We start from the raw sequence: 16,307 nt of genomic DNA, 5'->3' as shown, positions 1-16,307 counted from the left end.
CTATGTAAAAGTGTATTTTTCTTTTTTTTTTGTAAAAGTGATACATTACATAAATGAGAAAGTACAATAAAAAGCAAAAAGAAGAAAAAGCCACTTAGTTTCGCCTAGAGATAACATTTTGTTTATTCATCCAGATTTTTTTGTATATGTGCACAATACACACGTATTTATCTTTATGAAAATGAGATCATATATTTACACAGTGATGTAGATTACTTTTCTCATAACATTAAATTACATTCTAAACCTTATGTCCTTAAGTGTAAGCCTGTGATACCATTTTGGTGATGTCTTGGTGGTATCCAGCCTTTCTCTGTCTTATGGCTGCAGGGAATGTCCTTCTGGTTATGTTAATGCTCATCCCTTCTCTCTTTTGAGTCTTCTTGGAAAACTTGAAGGGAGCAGGTGGAACTTCAGCTGGATCTTGAAACAAGGAGAGTAGATAGAATTTGTGTATGTAGAGCGAGGAGGAGGACGTTTCAGGTTAGGGGGAGTAGCATGAGTTTAGAGACGGGGGTAGGAATAGTCTGCATGTCCACAATTAGGAAGGAGACTGGAGAAAAGGATTTATATGAGAAGAACCTGAGGAGTATTGTCCCTTAGGTGCTTTGGTCCAATATTTTGCACATCCTTGGATATAAATGTGCTGATTTGCATTCAGTCAAATAAGTGGGAGGAGCTCTTATCTGTTTTCCAGCAAGGAAAAAAATGATGAAAGTGGTCTTTTAGGAAGACCAGCAAGACATTAGTATACAAGTAACTAGGTTTTCTCTTTCTCCCTTACAAACATTCTTCTATTGGAGTGGTCCTCTGTGCGTACCACAAGGACTACAGGTGTAAAATATCATGACCCAGATAAAATAAGTAACTTACTTGCCAGTTCTCTAGTAAAAATAATTTTTGAATGTTCTTTTGAGTGTAGGATATGAAAGCATTGCTGAATTAAAATTTATGGAGCCAGTCTTAGGATTTTTCTACTCTGTGCTATTTATCCTACAGTTCACAACACTAAATCATCCACAAGTTAATTAGCCATGGTGAAATCTGTGGCTGTCTTCTCTTTGTCAAGTCCTAGGGCAATACGATGGGAAGACTCAAAATGTACAGATATGTGCGTATGTCTGAATTTATTCTAGTCACATTTTGCATGATCCCTGTGGCTCCTTCTCTCATTGGTCAGAGAAGCCAAGAGTCTTTCATATAGACCCTTCTTAAAACAGCAGTGCCTATGGTTCATTAATTCACATGCACTGATTAAGCACCCGATATATGGTAGGCAACAAGGTACAGTGATGAAATACATAGGCATATTCCCCAGTTTTAAAATATCAGTGCAAATTTTTACATCTTATTTAATGAGCTCCTTTGAAACATATGCCTGGATTTAACCTGAAATGTTATTTTCACTGAGATTCTTTATGGATATTGAAACTATGGCATTTTCCCCTTTATGGTGTACTTTTACGTATTTTCAAAATTTACACAATTAATGTATATTACTTTTTAGCAGAAAAAAAAATCCCATAAACTTATTACAAAGTTACTATTATTTTCTACTTTGGTGTGTGTGTGTATTTTTATGGAAATGTCTTTTCACGTGTATGTCTACTTATCTTAGCTTTGATAACCCTAAACAAAAATTGACACCTGGTCACTTGATCACTGTCTTATTTGTTAATTAAAAAGAGAATGTCCATTGGGGCTGATCTTGACCCATTCATTTATTTGCAGGATGGCTTCACACCACTGGCAGTGGCTTTGCAACAAGGTCACGATCAAGTAGTTTCACTCCTGCTAGAAAATGACACTAAAGGCAAAGTGCGTCTTCCAGCTCTTCATATCGCTGCCCGAAAAGATGACACGAAAGCTGCCGCCCTATTGCTGCAGAATGACAACAATGCAGATGTGGAATCAAAGGTGAGGCGCGAGGGAAACGAGCCTGTCATGCAGCCCTCCTGTGATAGGCAGCCAAATTTGGAGAATGACTGGTCTCCCTTTTGGCAAGCTTATGCCAAACACTTACCTTAGGAATAAAAATACAGGTCCATGCCAGCCAATTGAAGGCACATCCCTCTTAGCATATCAAGCTAGGAGGTCACTGTGGATGCTGCCCTGTGCATGCTAAAAGGGAGGCCACCCCGAAAGAAATCTTTCTATATGCACTAGATAGTTTCTTTCCTTTTAACATACATTTTCAATATATTTAATACTTCAGCTCAAAGATCAGGGTGAAAAAATTACAAAATGCTAACAACAATGTGCACAAATAAGCCTTTGGTTGATATCTAAGATGATAGGCAATGCACTGAATATTGATCCGCTGTGGAAAGCATGCCAGCAGCCAAAGAGTCCTATCCAAAAACCCCATTGTCTTGACATGTATTACGTGAAAGTCTTTGTGAAGGAAACATGGCATTTGGAACAGGCCATTGTGCAGCCCTTCATTCAGTCTAGCTTTCTTTCTGTGCCTATCATGCTTCCATCATAGCTTCCATCCTCATTACTTAGCTGTCATGAGCTTTCTGCAATCCATATCACCGATAGCGAACTAACCGTTCATTTTTTCCTCCTCTTTGCTTCCAAATGTGTTAACCTAGATGGTGGTGAATAGAACAACAGAGGTATATATATATATATACATATACATGTAATCGATATCTGCATCATCATTTTCCCATTACTTAGTGCTGCTGCCTCATTTCTTTCCCTTCTTCTTTGCATTGCCTTCTGTAGGCTAGATACCTGCTTTATACCCCTATCCCCGAAGTAGCATGTGCCAGAGAAGATAGTAGTTTGATTACCAGGGCTTTCTGCAGCTGAACCTGGTGTTTGAAAGGAAGAAAGAGGAATCCTTGAAACTTAAGGGTATTGTGATAGAGTTGTGTGAGATGAAGAGTTTTGACGCTTTAGATACTTATCAGCTCTACCTACAGCTGCAGACAACCCTGTCATTCTACTCATCTAGGACTGATTCTTTAGAGTTCTGCATGACACTTACCCTCAGTGGTGTCAGCAAAACGAAAGTTCCTTCGGAACGGTACCGATATGACCCATCCTTCCACAAGAGTCAGTAAGATGCCTAGCATGGCTAAGAAGCTTGCTAACAATGTAGAAATGCATCTAGTTCCTATAAGGTTTTAATCTTTGGGGACTAAGTGAATCGCTGCATGTTTTAGCATTTTTTTAAGGAAGTAAAATGACCTTGATGTGAGTATTCAGAAAAATGTGTTATTGAAGAGGCATTTGCTAATCAAGAGATCAGCTTGTGGATTCTTTATGGAATGTACTCAACCATTACACAAGACCAATTGTAGTAGTACCTCTTCCCAGAAAATTGCTTTTGCCCTTAAAATTGGCATTTATTATTAGTTAATTTGCCTCCATATTGAATATATAGAACTAATTGAATTTTGACAAAGAGTTTCAATGGACAATTCTATCATCAATAACAAAACAGTGGTACTAATCAAGCTTTCTATGAGCTGTAAAGATCTTTCTTGTCATCCTTTTTTTAAATGTTGGCTTCTGTATCGTTCTGCTACTGGTTTACTATAATTGCTCAATCTCCACCCTTGGTTCCTCCCTGACTATTTCTCTGCCTATAAGTTTGGCCTTTGTTTGAAACCCTCTGAGCAATTGGCACTAATCGAAAGAAACCTAGAACAGAATGGAATGTGGACCTTAGCATATTTTGCTTCCTCATTTTTATGTGGGCAGGGTTAAGGTATTAGTGTGTCAGACAAGGGGCCAGCAGGAATCAATTGAACGTCTGCTGTATTTTCTTTACAGAGTGGCTTCACTCCGCTCCACATAGCTGCTCACTATGGAAATATCAATGTGGCCACATTGCTGTTAAACCGAGCGGCTGCTGTGGACTTCACGGCAAGGGTAAGAATGCTGCAGTATGACGTGCCCTTAAAGCATCTGACACGACACTTAGCTCTCCTTTCCCAGTGTGAGTAGGAGGTTGGGACAGCTGACCTCCAAGGCTCCTTCCGGTCAGAGAAAGCTGTGATTTTCTGCTTATCCTGGTGCATGGTCTTGCTTTCACACTGAGTGCCTGTTTCCTAGCAGGAGAAGTAAGTCAAAATCAGAGATGGGGGGTGGAGGAGAAATAAATATATAAGTGAACAGAAGATGTGATGCAGATAATCATGATTAAAAATGACAAACTATTCCCCGAGTAGAAATTTCTGAGACTGTTAGCATTGGTCAGCTGGCACTAATAGTGCTCTAGATATCAGGGTCTTGACCTTACAGATGGGAAGGTGCTAGAGTATCTGGATGAGGCCTGAACTTCAGAACCCAAATAATAGAGATCATCTTTTGCTTTTGTCTTCTGTCCGCTACAAACTTTCATAATGATGAACAAGGATGTGTAAACTGAGTAAGTTTATATTCACAGAGAAAGGAGTTACGGTGTCATGTGTACCACTGGACAGCAACTCAGACATCCAAACAGAGTAATACTGCTCTGTAAAAACTGGTCTGGTGCTCGGCTTAATCATCAGAAGTAGAGATGAAATAGGAAGCACGCTGGAGTAGTGGCTGACAGTGCGGACTCAGGATTCAGACTTCCTGGGCTCAAATTTTGGCTTTAACTTTTCTCTCTGGGTCCATCAGTTTCCTCATTTACAAGATGAAATAATATGAGTTATGAATTTAAAAAGTAATAATAATAAAATAATATCTCCACTCCCTCATTCGGTCACTGTGAGAATTAAAAGAGACTGAATATAAAGTGCTTAGCCTAGTATCTGACATGTCAGCATCGTGAGCATATATCATCATAGCAGCAGCAGTATGATTTCGAACGTTTTTGCTAAAACCTCACTTGTCAGAGGAGAAATGGGACTGGATCAGAGAGGGAGATAGGGCGTAGAACCAGGACTAGCAGTAACAGTAGTAGTTGCAGCAGTAAAAGTAATAGCATCTTTGAAGTAGTGCCTGAGTGGCAGATGCCAGGCTAAGCATTTTTATCTCGTTTATTCTTATATCAAGAAAAGTGTTATTTATCCCTGTTTTAGAGAAGAGGAAGCCAAGGCTTAGAGATGAGAAGTAGCTGGTCCAGGATCACAGAGCAAGCAAATTAGAAAAGGCAGGAATTCAGCCCCAAAGCTCCTCACCACTCCGGTATTCTGTCTCCCGTAGGTAACTTTAGGGGTTCATTTTTCTTTTCCTCCTTATAATGCATTAGCTCTATAAAAATTAATGAGCTCAGATTGTACTAATATAAAGGCTATTTCCTACCCTATTGTCATCAGCTTGCTAAAAGCTTTGTCAGGCAGCTCATGTCACTCCAGAGCTTTGTTCTTACTGCATTCACTGCCTCCTTAGGATCTGGCGACATGGCAGACCCAGGCCTCGTTTGACATTTTGAAGGACAAAGTTAAGCACTTCTTTAAGTCAAGTATAAACAGGGCATGTCAATGTTAAAACTGAAGTTCCGGTCTTTGAGATGAATTCTTCTGGTTTTATTTCTGTAATTCACAGTATAATGAAAACCTCATTAAGTTACATCTTCTAATTAGGACACTGGGAAAATTCATGTCAGGGTAGTGTTTGAAGTTTATGCCATTGTTCAGAAATTTCCTGATGCTGCTGAAAATAAGAAGATTGGGGCAATGTTTAAGCAATTTAAGAGGACAAATTACAGTATTTTCAGACTCCTTCAGGCAATTCCAAAGCATCCATTTACTTTAAAACAATGACTGTGGTAATTACAAATGATGCTAATTTATTGATTAAGGATCAACAGAGACCTCAGACCTATGCTGTAAACCTTGCCTGAGTTGCCATATGTAATTGAAAATAATCACATTGTGGGGCCGGCCCAGTGGTATTGTGGTTAAGATTGCACGCTCCATTTCAGCGGCCTGGGGTTCGTGGGTTCATATCCCGGGTGCTGACCTACACACTTCTCATCAAGCCATGCTGGGGCGGTATCCCACATACAAAATGGAGGAAGACTGGCACAGATGTTAGCTCAGCAACAGTCTTCCTCAAGCAAAAAGAGGAAGATTGTCAACAGATGTTAGCTCAGGGTCTATCTTCCTCACCAAAACACACACACACACACACACACACACACACACATTGTGCTTTTATTTAAAATATGTTAAAATTCAGACTTTTTACTGACTTGGAAAGCATTTTCTCCAGTCATTCCTACTTAATGAGGCCTCATAGCATTCTGAGCCGAAGGCTATGGTGGATTTGATTGTACTATATGAAACCCGCACCCGAATAACCTACGCTTCCCTCTGCAGTTGGCGATTGATAACTTGCTTTAGGGTGCCTCAGAAGAACTGGTCTTCATAAAAAGCTTAAACTGAGATTGCCTCAAGAAACCCATCTTATGTTCCAAATCTCTAGTAATTCTATTACATAATAATCCAGCATCTATCGTTTGTACTACAGAGGCTCTCCCTTCCAAACTTCAGAGGGGTCTTTCTAGGTCACAGTTCTCTGAGGAACGTAGCAGAAATAGCAGGTGAAAGTAAGATGCCCTGGAACACAAATGGGATCAGATTTGACCTGATCAGAATAAGAAAGGGAGGATCATTAAGCCACATTTGCTAAGAACTGGTTGCAAATCATAACCATAGATCATATGCTTCAGGAATCAGGTTTCGAAAGAAGCATTGATTAGATGGTTACAGGTAAATTAAACAACAGGGACCTTTATCCTAGGGTGCCGTGACTTCTGTTTCCTGCCTGTGGCAGACCATTGAAGAAAGACAGACGCAGTCTTGTAGGTCTTTGGAGGATGAATGCATGACCTAGAGAATGGCTACCTGCCGGCAAGGAGAGCTGGGGAACAGGAACAAGGGCAACATTTCCGGAAACATTTCTTGCATGCAATAGACGTTCATTTCCAAAGCAGATGCTAGGCAGAAACAAACGCCGTGTGACTAAAGGGAGTCCACAATAGAACGGATTGCTTTCTATGCTTCTTTGTACTGCTGGCTAATTTATGCAGCAATAAAGCAGATCCTAACCAGTGGCGAATGTATACCTCCAAGCAGCAATTCTGGTAACCGATTTATAGTGTACTTACCTGTTTTATTAGCACCTTTCCTTCGATGTTTATTACAATGTGAATTTTGATTTTCGCATTGTAATTTTGCTAAGTATCTGGAAGATATCCTGTGTGACATCTTAAATATTTCATTTCGGATTATCCACGAAGACCTGTTCAGCCTCACGGGTCCGCTGTGGGGAGTTAATGGAATAGCTGCTGAATGGTGCAGTGCAGCATCAGCATTCTTCGCTCTTTGAGCTGAGTCTGCTGAGATGGCATTGACACTGTCTGAATTTATGTGTGACCTTTGCTCTCTTAGCAAATCATTCTAGCTCTCTCAGGGAAGAGAATGTAACTAAGACACCCCAGAGCTGCTACTGATTGTCATTCCAGTAAGGAGCATTTATGCACTGGAGTAACTGAAGGCCCAATTATATTATGTGGATGACTGCAAAATCCCTTTTATTGATTGAAGAAGATAGATTAATACTTTGCTGGCTAAGAGTTTTTTCATTGAATAAAATAGACCACCTAACTTAATCTTCACTCTTGTCATCGACCTTTCTCTTGTAAATTATCATTCAATTTCCCATTTGGGGAAGATAATTGAATAAAATATCCTTCTATTGGTCTTGTTATTTAGTACTTTTTGGTTTTGATCTCTGAAAGGATTAGGGATTTATGTGTTTGAGTGCTATACCTCATTTGTTTCCAAAAGGATTTCAAGTGGTTTACAGATTAGAATATGCAAAGGAGGAAATGTAAGGATGAAAAAGAAAAAGTAACCATTACCAAGTAGCTGGGATGACCCAGTGAATGCAACTAGAGAATAAATTTAGGCCTTAAGGGCTTTGATATATGTAGTGGAAAGGGAAGCGTGGGTTATATAGTTTACATTTTTTGACAAAGGAAATCTTACCGTTATCTATAGAAACAATTTTGTATGTGTGTGAAATACTCAAATATGACTTTTATCGTGTGAATCCTTCTAAGAACAGTGAATTTCATAGTTGACAATATCTTTAATTGCTGCACTTCAAAAGCCTCAGTCCCTACTGCCCCACACTGCCTATTGATGCTAAATCTCCATCTCTGCAGGCGCCTGGCCCAGGGAGGCTGGGAGACTGTGGCCCAGATACTTAGCTTTATGATGTTGTAATTGTGTGTGATAGGACTTGGCATGTGTGTCACAGAGCAATGACTAGTTAACATGTCCATTGGGCTGTCTTTCTCAAATAGCAGATGTTTTGAACAAGGTTTTGGCAGTACCGGGCCACATTTGGAACTCAATAAAGTCATATGAGGGGTTACTTTATTTAAGATATTGTAATTTTTGGTTAAAGTGAGAGCAGTGTTTTTACATAGTTGAATTACTGAACTTGTTGGTGGAGATATATAAGTGTCAGACTTACATTCTGCCCAAGTAAGAGGCCAACATGGTTCAACACGTGCATGAGCAAAACGGTGTCCGTGGATAAGCATTATCAGGAGATTCCCATTCTAAGTTAAATTCAGTCTAACGAATGTTAGAGAGCTTCTGTGGGCTACACCCCGAGGTTCCGACTTGAGTAGCCTACTGTCCTTACTCTACTAATTTGTTTAGGCCCCATAGTGCTAAACCGTACAATGCAGTCTCTCCCTTAATTCTCCAAGACACAACTGAGTGTAGGCTGTAATGCCAAACAGGACTTTTCTAAAAACTTAAGGATTGAGGAAGGGAGTTCAAAGCAGAAAGGCCAAGCTGAAAGACTGGTTCTGGACAACACTGTCCTCAAAGTCCATAGGCTGTGACCCCTTCCTCAGGGTACCACCATCCTGAGCCCCCAGAGGCCACTGTGTTGCAGTCTTACTTCCCACCAGTAGGAACCCCTTTTACCATGTCTTTCCCAGCCAGAGTGTAAGCCCCTTAGCCTAGTCTCTGGCCCAGTGAGAGGGGAAACCCTGCTTCCTCTACACCCGGGCTCTCAATTCAGTGGCCACTAACTAGTGCATACTAAGATTAAATTAAATTAAATTTTAAATTCTGTTTCTCGTTCTCAAGAACCACATTTCAGGTGCTCAATAGCCACATGTGACTAGTGGCTACTGTGATAACCCAGTGTGCGGAACATTTCCATCATCACAGAAAGTTCTTTTGAACAAAGCTGAAAGACTGTCTGTCTCAGGCCTTCCTTCCCTGAAATGTCATAATTATCTCTAAATGTAACTTTCCCTCCAAGGAAAGGGATTCTTTAAATAGTTATTCAAAGCAATTTTATACCTAATAGACTTGCCCCTTTGGTCTCCAAAAGAAGATTTTGCCTTTCCCATTGTGTAACCAGAAACCACGACCACTATCACCACCACAAAACAGTAGAACTGAAATCTTCTTCCAAAGAGGAATAAAAAAATGACTGGAAACTTTAAAGTAGAAATTTTTCTCCAATTCATGCTATGGAGAGTGCAGAAGTATTGGAAATGGGGATGAATCTCAAGAGAAGTACCCGGTTGTCAGAGATTATGCCACATGATTACTTTCTTGAGCCTCAGTTTTTTAATCTGTGTAAAGGGTGCTTGTATCCTATTCCTCAAAGACGCTTTCTCTGACCCTGCAAAATCGATTGCTGCCCACCTCGCCCCACCATATGTGTTCATTGCACGTAGTACTTCCTCTCTCACAGTAGGCATTGCACATTGTTTTAGTGATGTGGTATTGTTTGTCTTGCACACTCTATCAGAGCCCCTAGAAGGTGAAGGTGTCTCATTCACCATCTCCAGCTCCTCACCTGAAACATATTCTTCTCACTTGGTAAATATCCTCTTCCCAAGTGCTCACCATGTGCCTGGCTCCATGATAATGACTTTAACATGAACTTAATCTTTTCAATCTTCCAGTGAAAGACTCAGCAACAGAGCACATGTTTCTTGCCATTTAGATGTTTTAGGAGAGGTAGGCATTTTATTTCAGAGAACTAGTTCTTACTGTGCTATAAGAAGCCTGGACCTTTGTTTTTGCTGCCTGACAGCCATTTATCTGCCTTTCATGAAATGGTACCTTTAACATACTAATGGAGCCACTGGAATGTTCAGCGGCACTCCATTCAGCCAGACGGCTACGATGTGAAAACTTGCCAGACGGCTACGATGTGAAAACTTCAAGGACCCTGCCTGTTGCAGAATAAACGCTCAGCAGATGTTCATTTCCTGCCTTTCTTTTGCAGGTGAAATTTATAGTAATAGTTATTTTTTAAATAGTTATAATTTATTGACTGTTTACTAAGTTCCAGCTTCTTTGTTTAGCATTTGGCATGTATTATCTCAACAGTCCTGTGGGGGCTGAAGTAGGGGTGTAATCAAGGACATCTCCCCCATCCTGTTCTTCACCTCGCTTGTAAGACTTTGACTTCCTCAAGGACAGGCCTGTGTATTGGTACACATTTTGGAATCCCTAGAGTATAACCTAGCACCTAGCACTGGGAAGGACTCAATATACATTTATTGAATTCAAGAATGAATGAACAAATAACTTCCAGGCCTCCTTTATCCACTGCTCCTGGGCACCCAGAACCTATTTAATCCCGCCTTCCTCAAGGCCCAGTCCTCTTCCTGCTCTATCAGAATTTCAGGCTGGACCTCACCTGGTGTTAGGGAACTGGTTTCCAAACTGACATCAGCTGCATTAAGGGAGATGGGCAATCCATAGGATTCTAATAGTGGGGTTTTAGGCAAGTGCCCCAAAGCAAAGTATTCAATGTCAGAAGCCCCTCACCGAGGGGCAAGTTTATTTGAGCAGAGGGGAGACTTGTTATTCAGCATTGTAGATGACCTTGGAAGACAAGCCTAGAACAAAGGGCACACCAAGGGCTGCTACCAAGCTTTGTTCAATTAAGGATGTCTTAAGCAGGGCCTCAGGCTCTGGGCTATCAAGGCCACCACCAGAAGATGCTAAAAAGGACATCAGCTACTCAAACATGGAGAAGAAGTGAGCATCACTTTAGGAAGAGTCTGACTTTTGTAATGGTTTATAAGGGTGCAGGGCTTCTGGAGACTGCACTTTGGTTTGTGTGGTGATGCCACTGCAAATATATTTTTCCTGAATTATACAATTCACTTTTTTTTTCTTTTAAGATTTTATTTTTCCTTTTTCTCCCCAAAGCCCCCCGGTACATAGTTGTATATTTTTAGTTGTGGGTCCTTCTAGTTGTGGCATGTGGGACACCACCTCAGCATGGCTTGACGAGCGGTACCATGTCCGTACCCAGGATCCAAACCAGTGAAACCCTGTGCCGCCGAAGCAGAGCGCATGAACTTAACCGCTCGGCCACGGGCTGGCCCCTACAATTCACTTTTCAAATAAAATACAATAAAGCAAAAGAAAGAAAAAACCTACCCATAACAGTCATGTGTTTGATAACATTTAGATATCTATCCTTACAAAGACCAAACACACACATAAACATTCATTTTTATTGATAAATATATTTTAAATATATGTTTTTTAAATATACAATAAAGTAAGTTTATCTCCTAGTATCTAGTATAGGCCTAACAGCATTAAAGACAAAGGCATTTTTTGAATGGTTTACATAAACCTTTGGAATGCAAACAAGGATTTGGAGGCATTAGCAAAGGAATGTGAGTTATGGGGAAGTAGCCATGTGGCTACTGCATTAACCATGTTCTTGTTGCCATGGTGATATTAGCATCTCAGGAGGAGCAAAACCAGTAAGAGGGCAGAGTGGTGGGGGGTATACATTTGTAGAGAATTGCTCTGAGCATGGAATGCAATCTCCTTCCTGCCTTTTCCGTTTAATTCCCTGAATGCCTCATCAAAAGAGAATCTCCTATATAATTTTTTAAAAGAATATATTTATCTCAAATCCATTAGTTCATTTGAACTTACTGACATCTGACTGTGTGGTGTGGAATCTGTGTTGTCCGTCTGCAGGGGCGAGGGTTCTAAGCTGTAGCAGCATGAAGTGAGGAGACGGTCCTCAGATACATGCTGGACCCTCGCTCTCGTCCTGGCTGTATCATCAGTTGCTGGTGGGATCCGGGGTGAGGCTCTTCCTCGAGTGGCCTGCAGTTTTCTCAACAGCCAGATGAGAGAGAGATCAGTCACCACAAGCCTTCCCCTCTGCCCGACCACCTGTCTGACAGTGATGGAGGAGGCCCTTGGCTCCCTTCCCCTTTCACAGGACAGAGTAGGCACAGCACAGTGTCCAAGTCAACAGCATCACAGTCAGATGGCTGGAGTCCCACATTGGCCCTGTGGCTTCTTTTGTGTGTTCTTGGGCAAGTTATTTATACTTCAGCCTTGTCATCCATATAATGACAATAGTACCTGATAGGATCTGATAATAGTACCTAAAGCATAATCATTGTGATGACTGAATGAAATAATCCATATAAATTGCTTAGCACAGTGCTTGACCCACAGCACATGAGCAGGAGCCCTAGCCACATTTGTGGGTGGTTATTGTTGCTGTTGGCTTTCATCTGGGTGGAGACCCATCACTGTAAGATACGTTCGCCTGTAAAGCAAGACACATCGAGCAGGCGGCATCCTGGCAGCTCTCTAGAGCATACTGGAGGTAGTCAGAAATGTTGCTTCCCAGAATGTTGGAGTTACATGTTTGCAGTGCTGTTTGTCAGCATGAGAAGGTCAACCTTTAAGAAATTATAAACATGTCATTGTTTGAGACTGAACTCAAATAAAAAAAAAATCATAGAAGTTGGAAGTACACATTTCTCTTTGTTTCACTTTCCCTCTGAATACATTCGCTGCTTCCTGCAGTGATGCTCTAGAATTGTTGCTCTGAGAACATTGTTAAATGACCTGAATAAATCCTATTTTGAACTTCTGTGAAATAAAGTTCTCTTAAGGTAGGAGTTGACAGGGCTCACTTTATTCGTTTGTACTTGGAAAGAGAATTATTCATTAGCTGTAGAATTTCATTTCCTACAGTGAGTGCAAATAGCAGGAAAGGGCTACTCTGCCCCTCTGCTGAACATTCTGGAACATTGTCCATGCTCACTGTCAGCAGACAGTACATTTGGATCAGTTCAGATACACCCTGGTCCCTGCCTGAGCACTGCGGCTTCTTCCGTGAAAAAATCTTGCCCTTCTTCCTCTGGTGGTTTGAAGAATATACAGGAAGGGTGAAGGGGCGCCTGGAGGGAAGAGGGTAGGACTTGGCAGAACCAAGATTCCAAGAGTGAACTTGGGACACATGCGCGAGCATTTACTGTCTCTCTCCCAGATCAAAGCAGGAGGTTCCAAAAAACAAGTTCAGGTAGGAGATCAGCATCGACTAGCATAGTTAAAAAAAAATTGAAAAGCTGAGCTGTAATGGAAATATAGGGATTAGAATCAGCTCTAAGAAATGGAGGCGGAAGCCTGCTTGCACATGTGAAATGAGACTGGAGATGAATGGTGAGTCGAACCCAGGGGGAAGGGACTCCCTGAATCCTAGGCTGGGCTGAGGGCACTGGCCTTGATTCTGCAGGTGGAAAGGAGTCATTCAGTTATTTTGCCTTTTTTTTTTTTTTTGAGGTATAATTGACATATAACATTGTTGGAGAGGTACAACATGCTGGTTTGATACATTTATTTGTTGCAATATTATTCTCCAATAGTGTTAGCTAACACCTCTATCACATGACATAGTTACCTTTTTTTTGTGTTGAGAACAGTTAAGATCTAGTCTCTTAGCAACTTTGAAGTTTATAATACAGTATTGTTGACTATAATCACTATGCTGTGCATTAGATCTCTAGAACCTATTTATGTACTAGTTGCAAGTTTGTACCCTTAAACAACATCTTCCCAATTCCCCCACCCTCCAACCCCTGGTAACTACCATTCTACTCTTTGTTTTTACAAATCATCGGAGGTCTTTAAATAGAAAAGTGGGATGGTGGCAGTAGTACTTAAGATGCATTATGACATGCGTATGAAGGGGAAATGAAGAGACATAGCTATGAGCTGTGGCAGACTCCAGTCACATAGGGGAAAGAACTGTGGACAAGGAGAAGCATGTCTGACACCTGGTGTGATGGTGTGATGATCTCCTCAGAGAGGACTTGTCTAGAGTCCTAGATCCACTAGATCTCGATAGGAAAAGATCATTTTAGATCTTTTAATAATCTTAGATCATTTGGAAATTTGTAAAGACATTTTTGGTTGTGATGGTGGCGGGCGTGTAACGGGAGAGGGCCAGGATAGCTAAACTTCCTTCAGTGTGTGGGACAGTCCCATGAAAATAACAATGTCCCAGCCAAAATGCCACCAATAACCCCACTGAGACATGCTGGATTGCACATCCCTTGACAGATGGAGAGGTGAGACATCCCGAGATGGGGAAGAAGGGCCTGGAAATTCATGCTCTGTCTGGGATTGCCCCTCAGGGGACAGGGATCTTCCCCCGTGATGTACCCCTAGGAGTGGTTGGTCTAGAAGACCCGGAGGTTCCTTTCAGCTCATTACTGAGAGTTTGAAATATGAGGTGGAAAAAACGTACACAAAATTCAATCCTGTGAGGTGTGGGTATGATTTCCATATTCTAGGAAGCAAGAAGTTAAATAACTTGTGCAAAGCCACACAGCTTTAAGTGGTGGAGCTTGAGCTAAGAAACAATAAATAAAGTAAAATAAGACAATAAAAAACAATAAAGCAAAATCAACTATCCTCAGACTGTGTAGTTGATTCTATTCTAACATCAGAGGCAATATGTCCTGAGCTTTGGACTTAATCCAGGGGCATCACATGAAAACCGGAACCGACAGCAGCCTCTCTTATACCAGCTGGCGATTCGTTCTCTGCCTGCACCAGAGCTGTAGAATGAATTAAAGTCATTTTTTAAAAAATATTTTTACAGTTTTCTTATTGACTAAGAAATCCTGTTACACATTTAAAAACATTTTAATTGAAACATGAGCAAACCTAAAAGCTGACCAATCAAATTCTTTCTAAAGTACAATGGATTCGCATTTCTACTACATTTTCTTTATTATCAGTTCTGCATCTTTGAACCCCTAATGATCATGTTTTGAAATGGACTCTTGATACTTAGAAACTTAATGGCCTTATGACAAGAAGGCATAACACACATTTTCTGGTAAGAAGTGCAAAGCAGGCTCATCTTTATAAGGAGTGAATCCGTCTGAGTTTGAAAATTTAAAAACGTGTTTTCGTAGCCTGCAAGTCAGAGCTTTGCAGCCAGTTTTCCAGCTGGCCCGCAGCCTCCCGCTCCCCTAGATTTGGACTCAGCACATCTCGGGTGGGACCTTGCCACTTGTGTTTTTAACAAGCTCCTCAGGTGATGCTTCTCATCAGGCATGATTAGAAAATGTTGACTGAGGCCATGCTATGAAAATCCTTTCCTATATAAATTGTCCAAAGTTGAACCCTAGAAAAACTCGGTAACTCATTTGCTTGTAACAATTATCTGTGTTTGTAACCCTTTAATAACATAGCCTTGAATTTACATCATATTTACAGCTTACAGAATTCTTTGAGGTACATCATTTGAGACCCACAAGAATAGACATTGTTGTGGATGAGCAAACTGAGATCCCAAGAAGCTATTTGTCCCAAATCCTATTGAGAGTAAAATGGAGGAAAAGGGATTTGAATCCAGACTTTCTAACTCATTTTTTTTCTGCCTCCGTACATGACCATCAGCCCATGGCAGCAGCTCCTGGATGGAAGCTGAGGGTGGGGTACTGGTCTCTGGGCAGCTGGGGGCTTCATGATTCCCAGAAGAGCAGTTCCATCTCCTGGACAAGTGCACTGCACACAGAGAAGGCAATTAGCACCAGACTGGCTTTGTTTTGTAACAAACTATCTTTCTTTAGAAACTTCAAAGACATCGTTTTCACTTCTTGACATGTTTGAAACTTCAGCAAGAATCTAATTTATCTGAAGACCAAATGAGGGCAGGACACCTGAGAAACTACCAGTTTCAAGTTAACCGACATCTCAAAAGGCAGCAAGAGCGATTTACTTTCTGGAGGGGAAGAAACAGATTCAACACAGAAATTAATTTAGTTCCAGATTTATCAGAAATGATAGAGGATGTAGAAATTAATAATTGTAAAGCCCCTGAAGATTTTTGTTTTTAAGAATTTTTGGTGATGGAGTGTTAGAAAAAGGGGTGGGCTTTTTTATTAAAGTTATAGCATTCATTAGGAACGTTATAAGAAATCTAATATCATTAGTTTAACTCATTTTAAATAAATATTTTTAAAACAAGTTTCTTCAATGCGTAGAAAGCAACTGATTAAAATTGAATTTTTAATG

The 16,307-nt window shown here is 40.7% G+C and overlaps 1 protein-coding gene across 50 annotated transcripts in view; it reads left to right on the top strand.

The window, feature by feature from the left end:
* The window catches only part of ANK3 (ankyrin 3), a 627,813-nt gene that overhangs the window by 418,726 nt on the left and 192,780 nt on the right, over nucleotides 1–16,307 (top strand). For 42 of the 50 annotated variants that reach the window (XM_070225455.1, XM_070225362.1, XM_070225335.1 and 39 more), the window contains exons 6-7: nucleotides 1,732–1,917; nucleotides 3,790–3,888. In XM_070225455.1, the coding sequence (XP_070081556.1) occupies nucleotides 1,732–1,917; nucleotides 3,790–3,888 (285 nt within the window). Of the gene's footprint in view, nucleotides 1–1,731; nucleotides 1,918–2,597; nucleotides 2,622–3,789; nucleotides 3,889–16,307 lie in introns of all 50 variants that reach the window. The other 8 variants (XM_070225383.1, XM_070225161.1, XM_070225151.1 and 5 more) reach the window with 1 other exon arrangement.

This window comes from Equus caballus, chromosome 1 (genome assembly GCF_041296265.1).
Source record: "Equus caballus isolate H_3958 breed thoroughbred chromosome 1, TB-T2T, whole genome shotgun sequence".
In the NCBI taxonomy this organism is placed as follows: Eukaryota; Metazoa; Chordata; class Mammalia; order Perissodactyla; family Equidae; genus Equus; species Equus caballus.
Note: the sequence above shows the minus strand (reverse complement) of the source record. Positions and strands in the feature narration are given on the sequence as shown.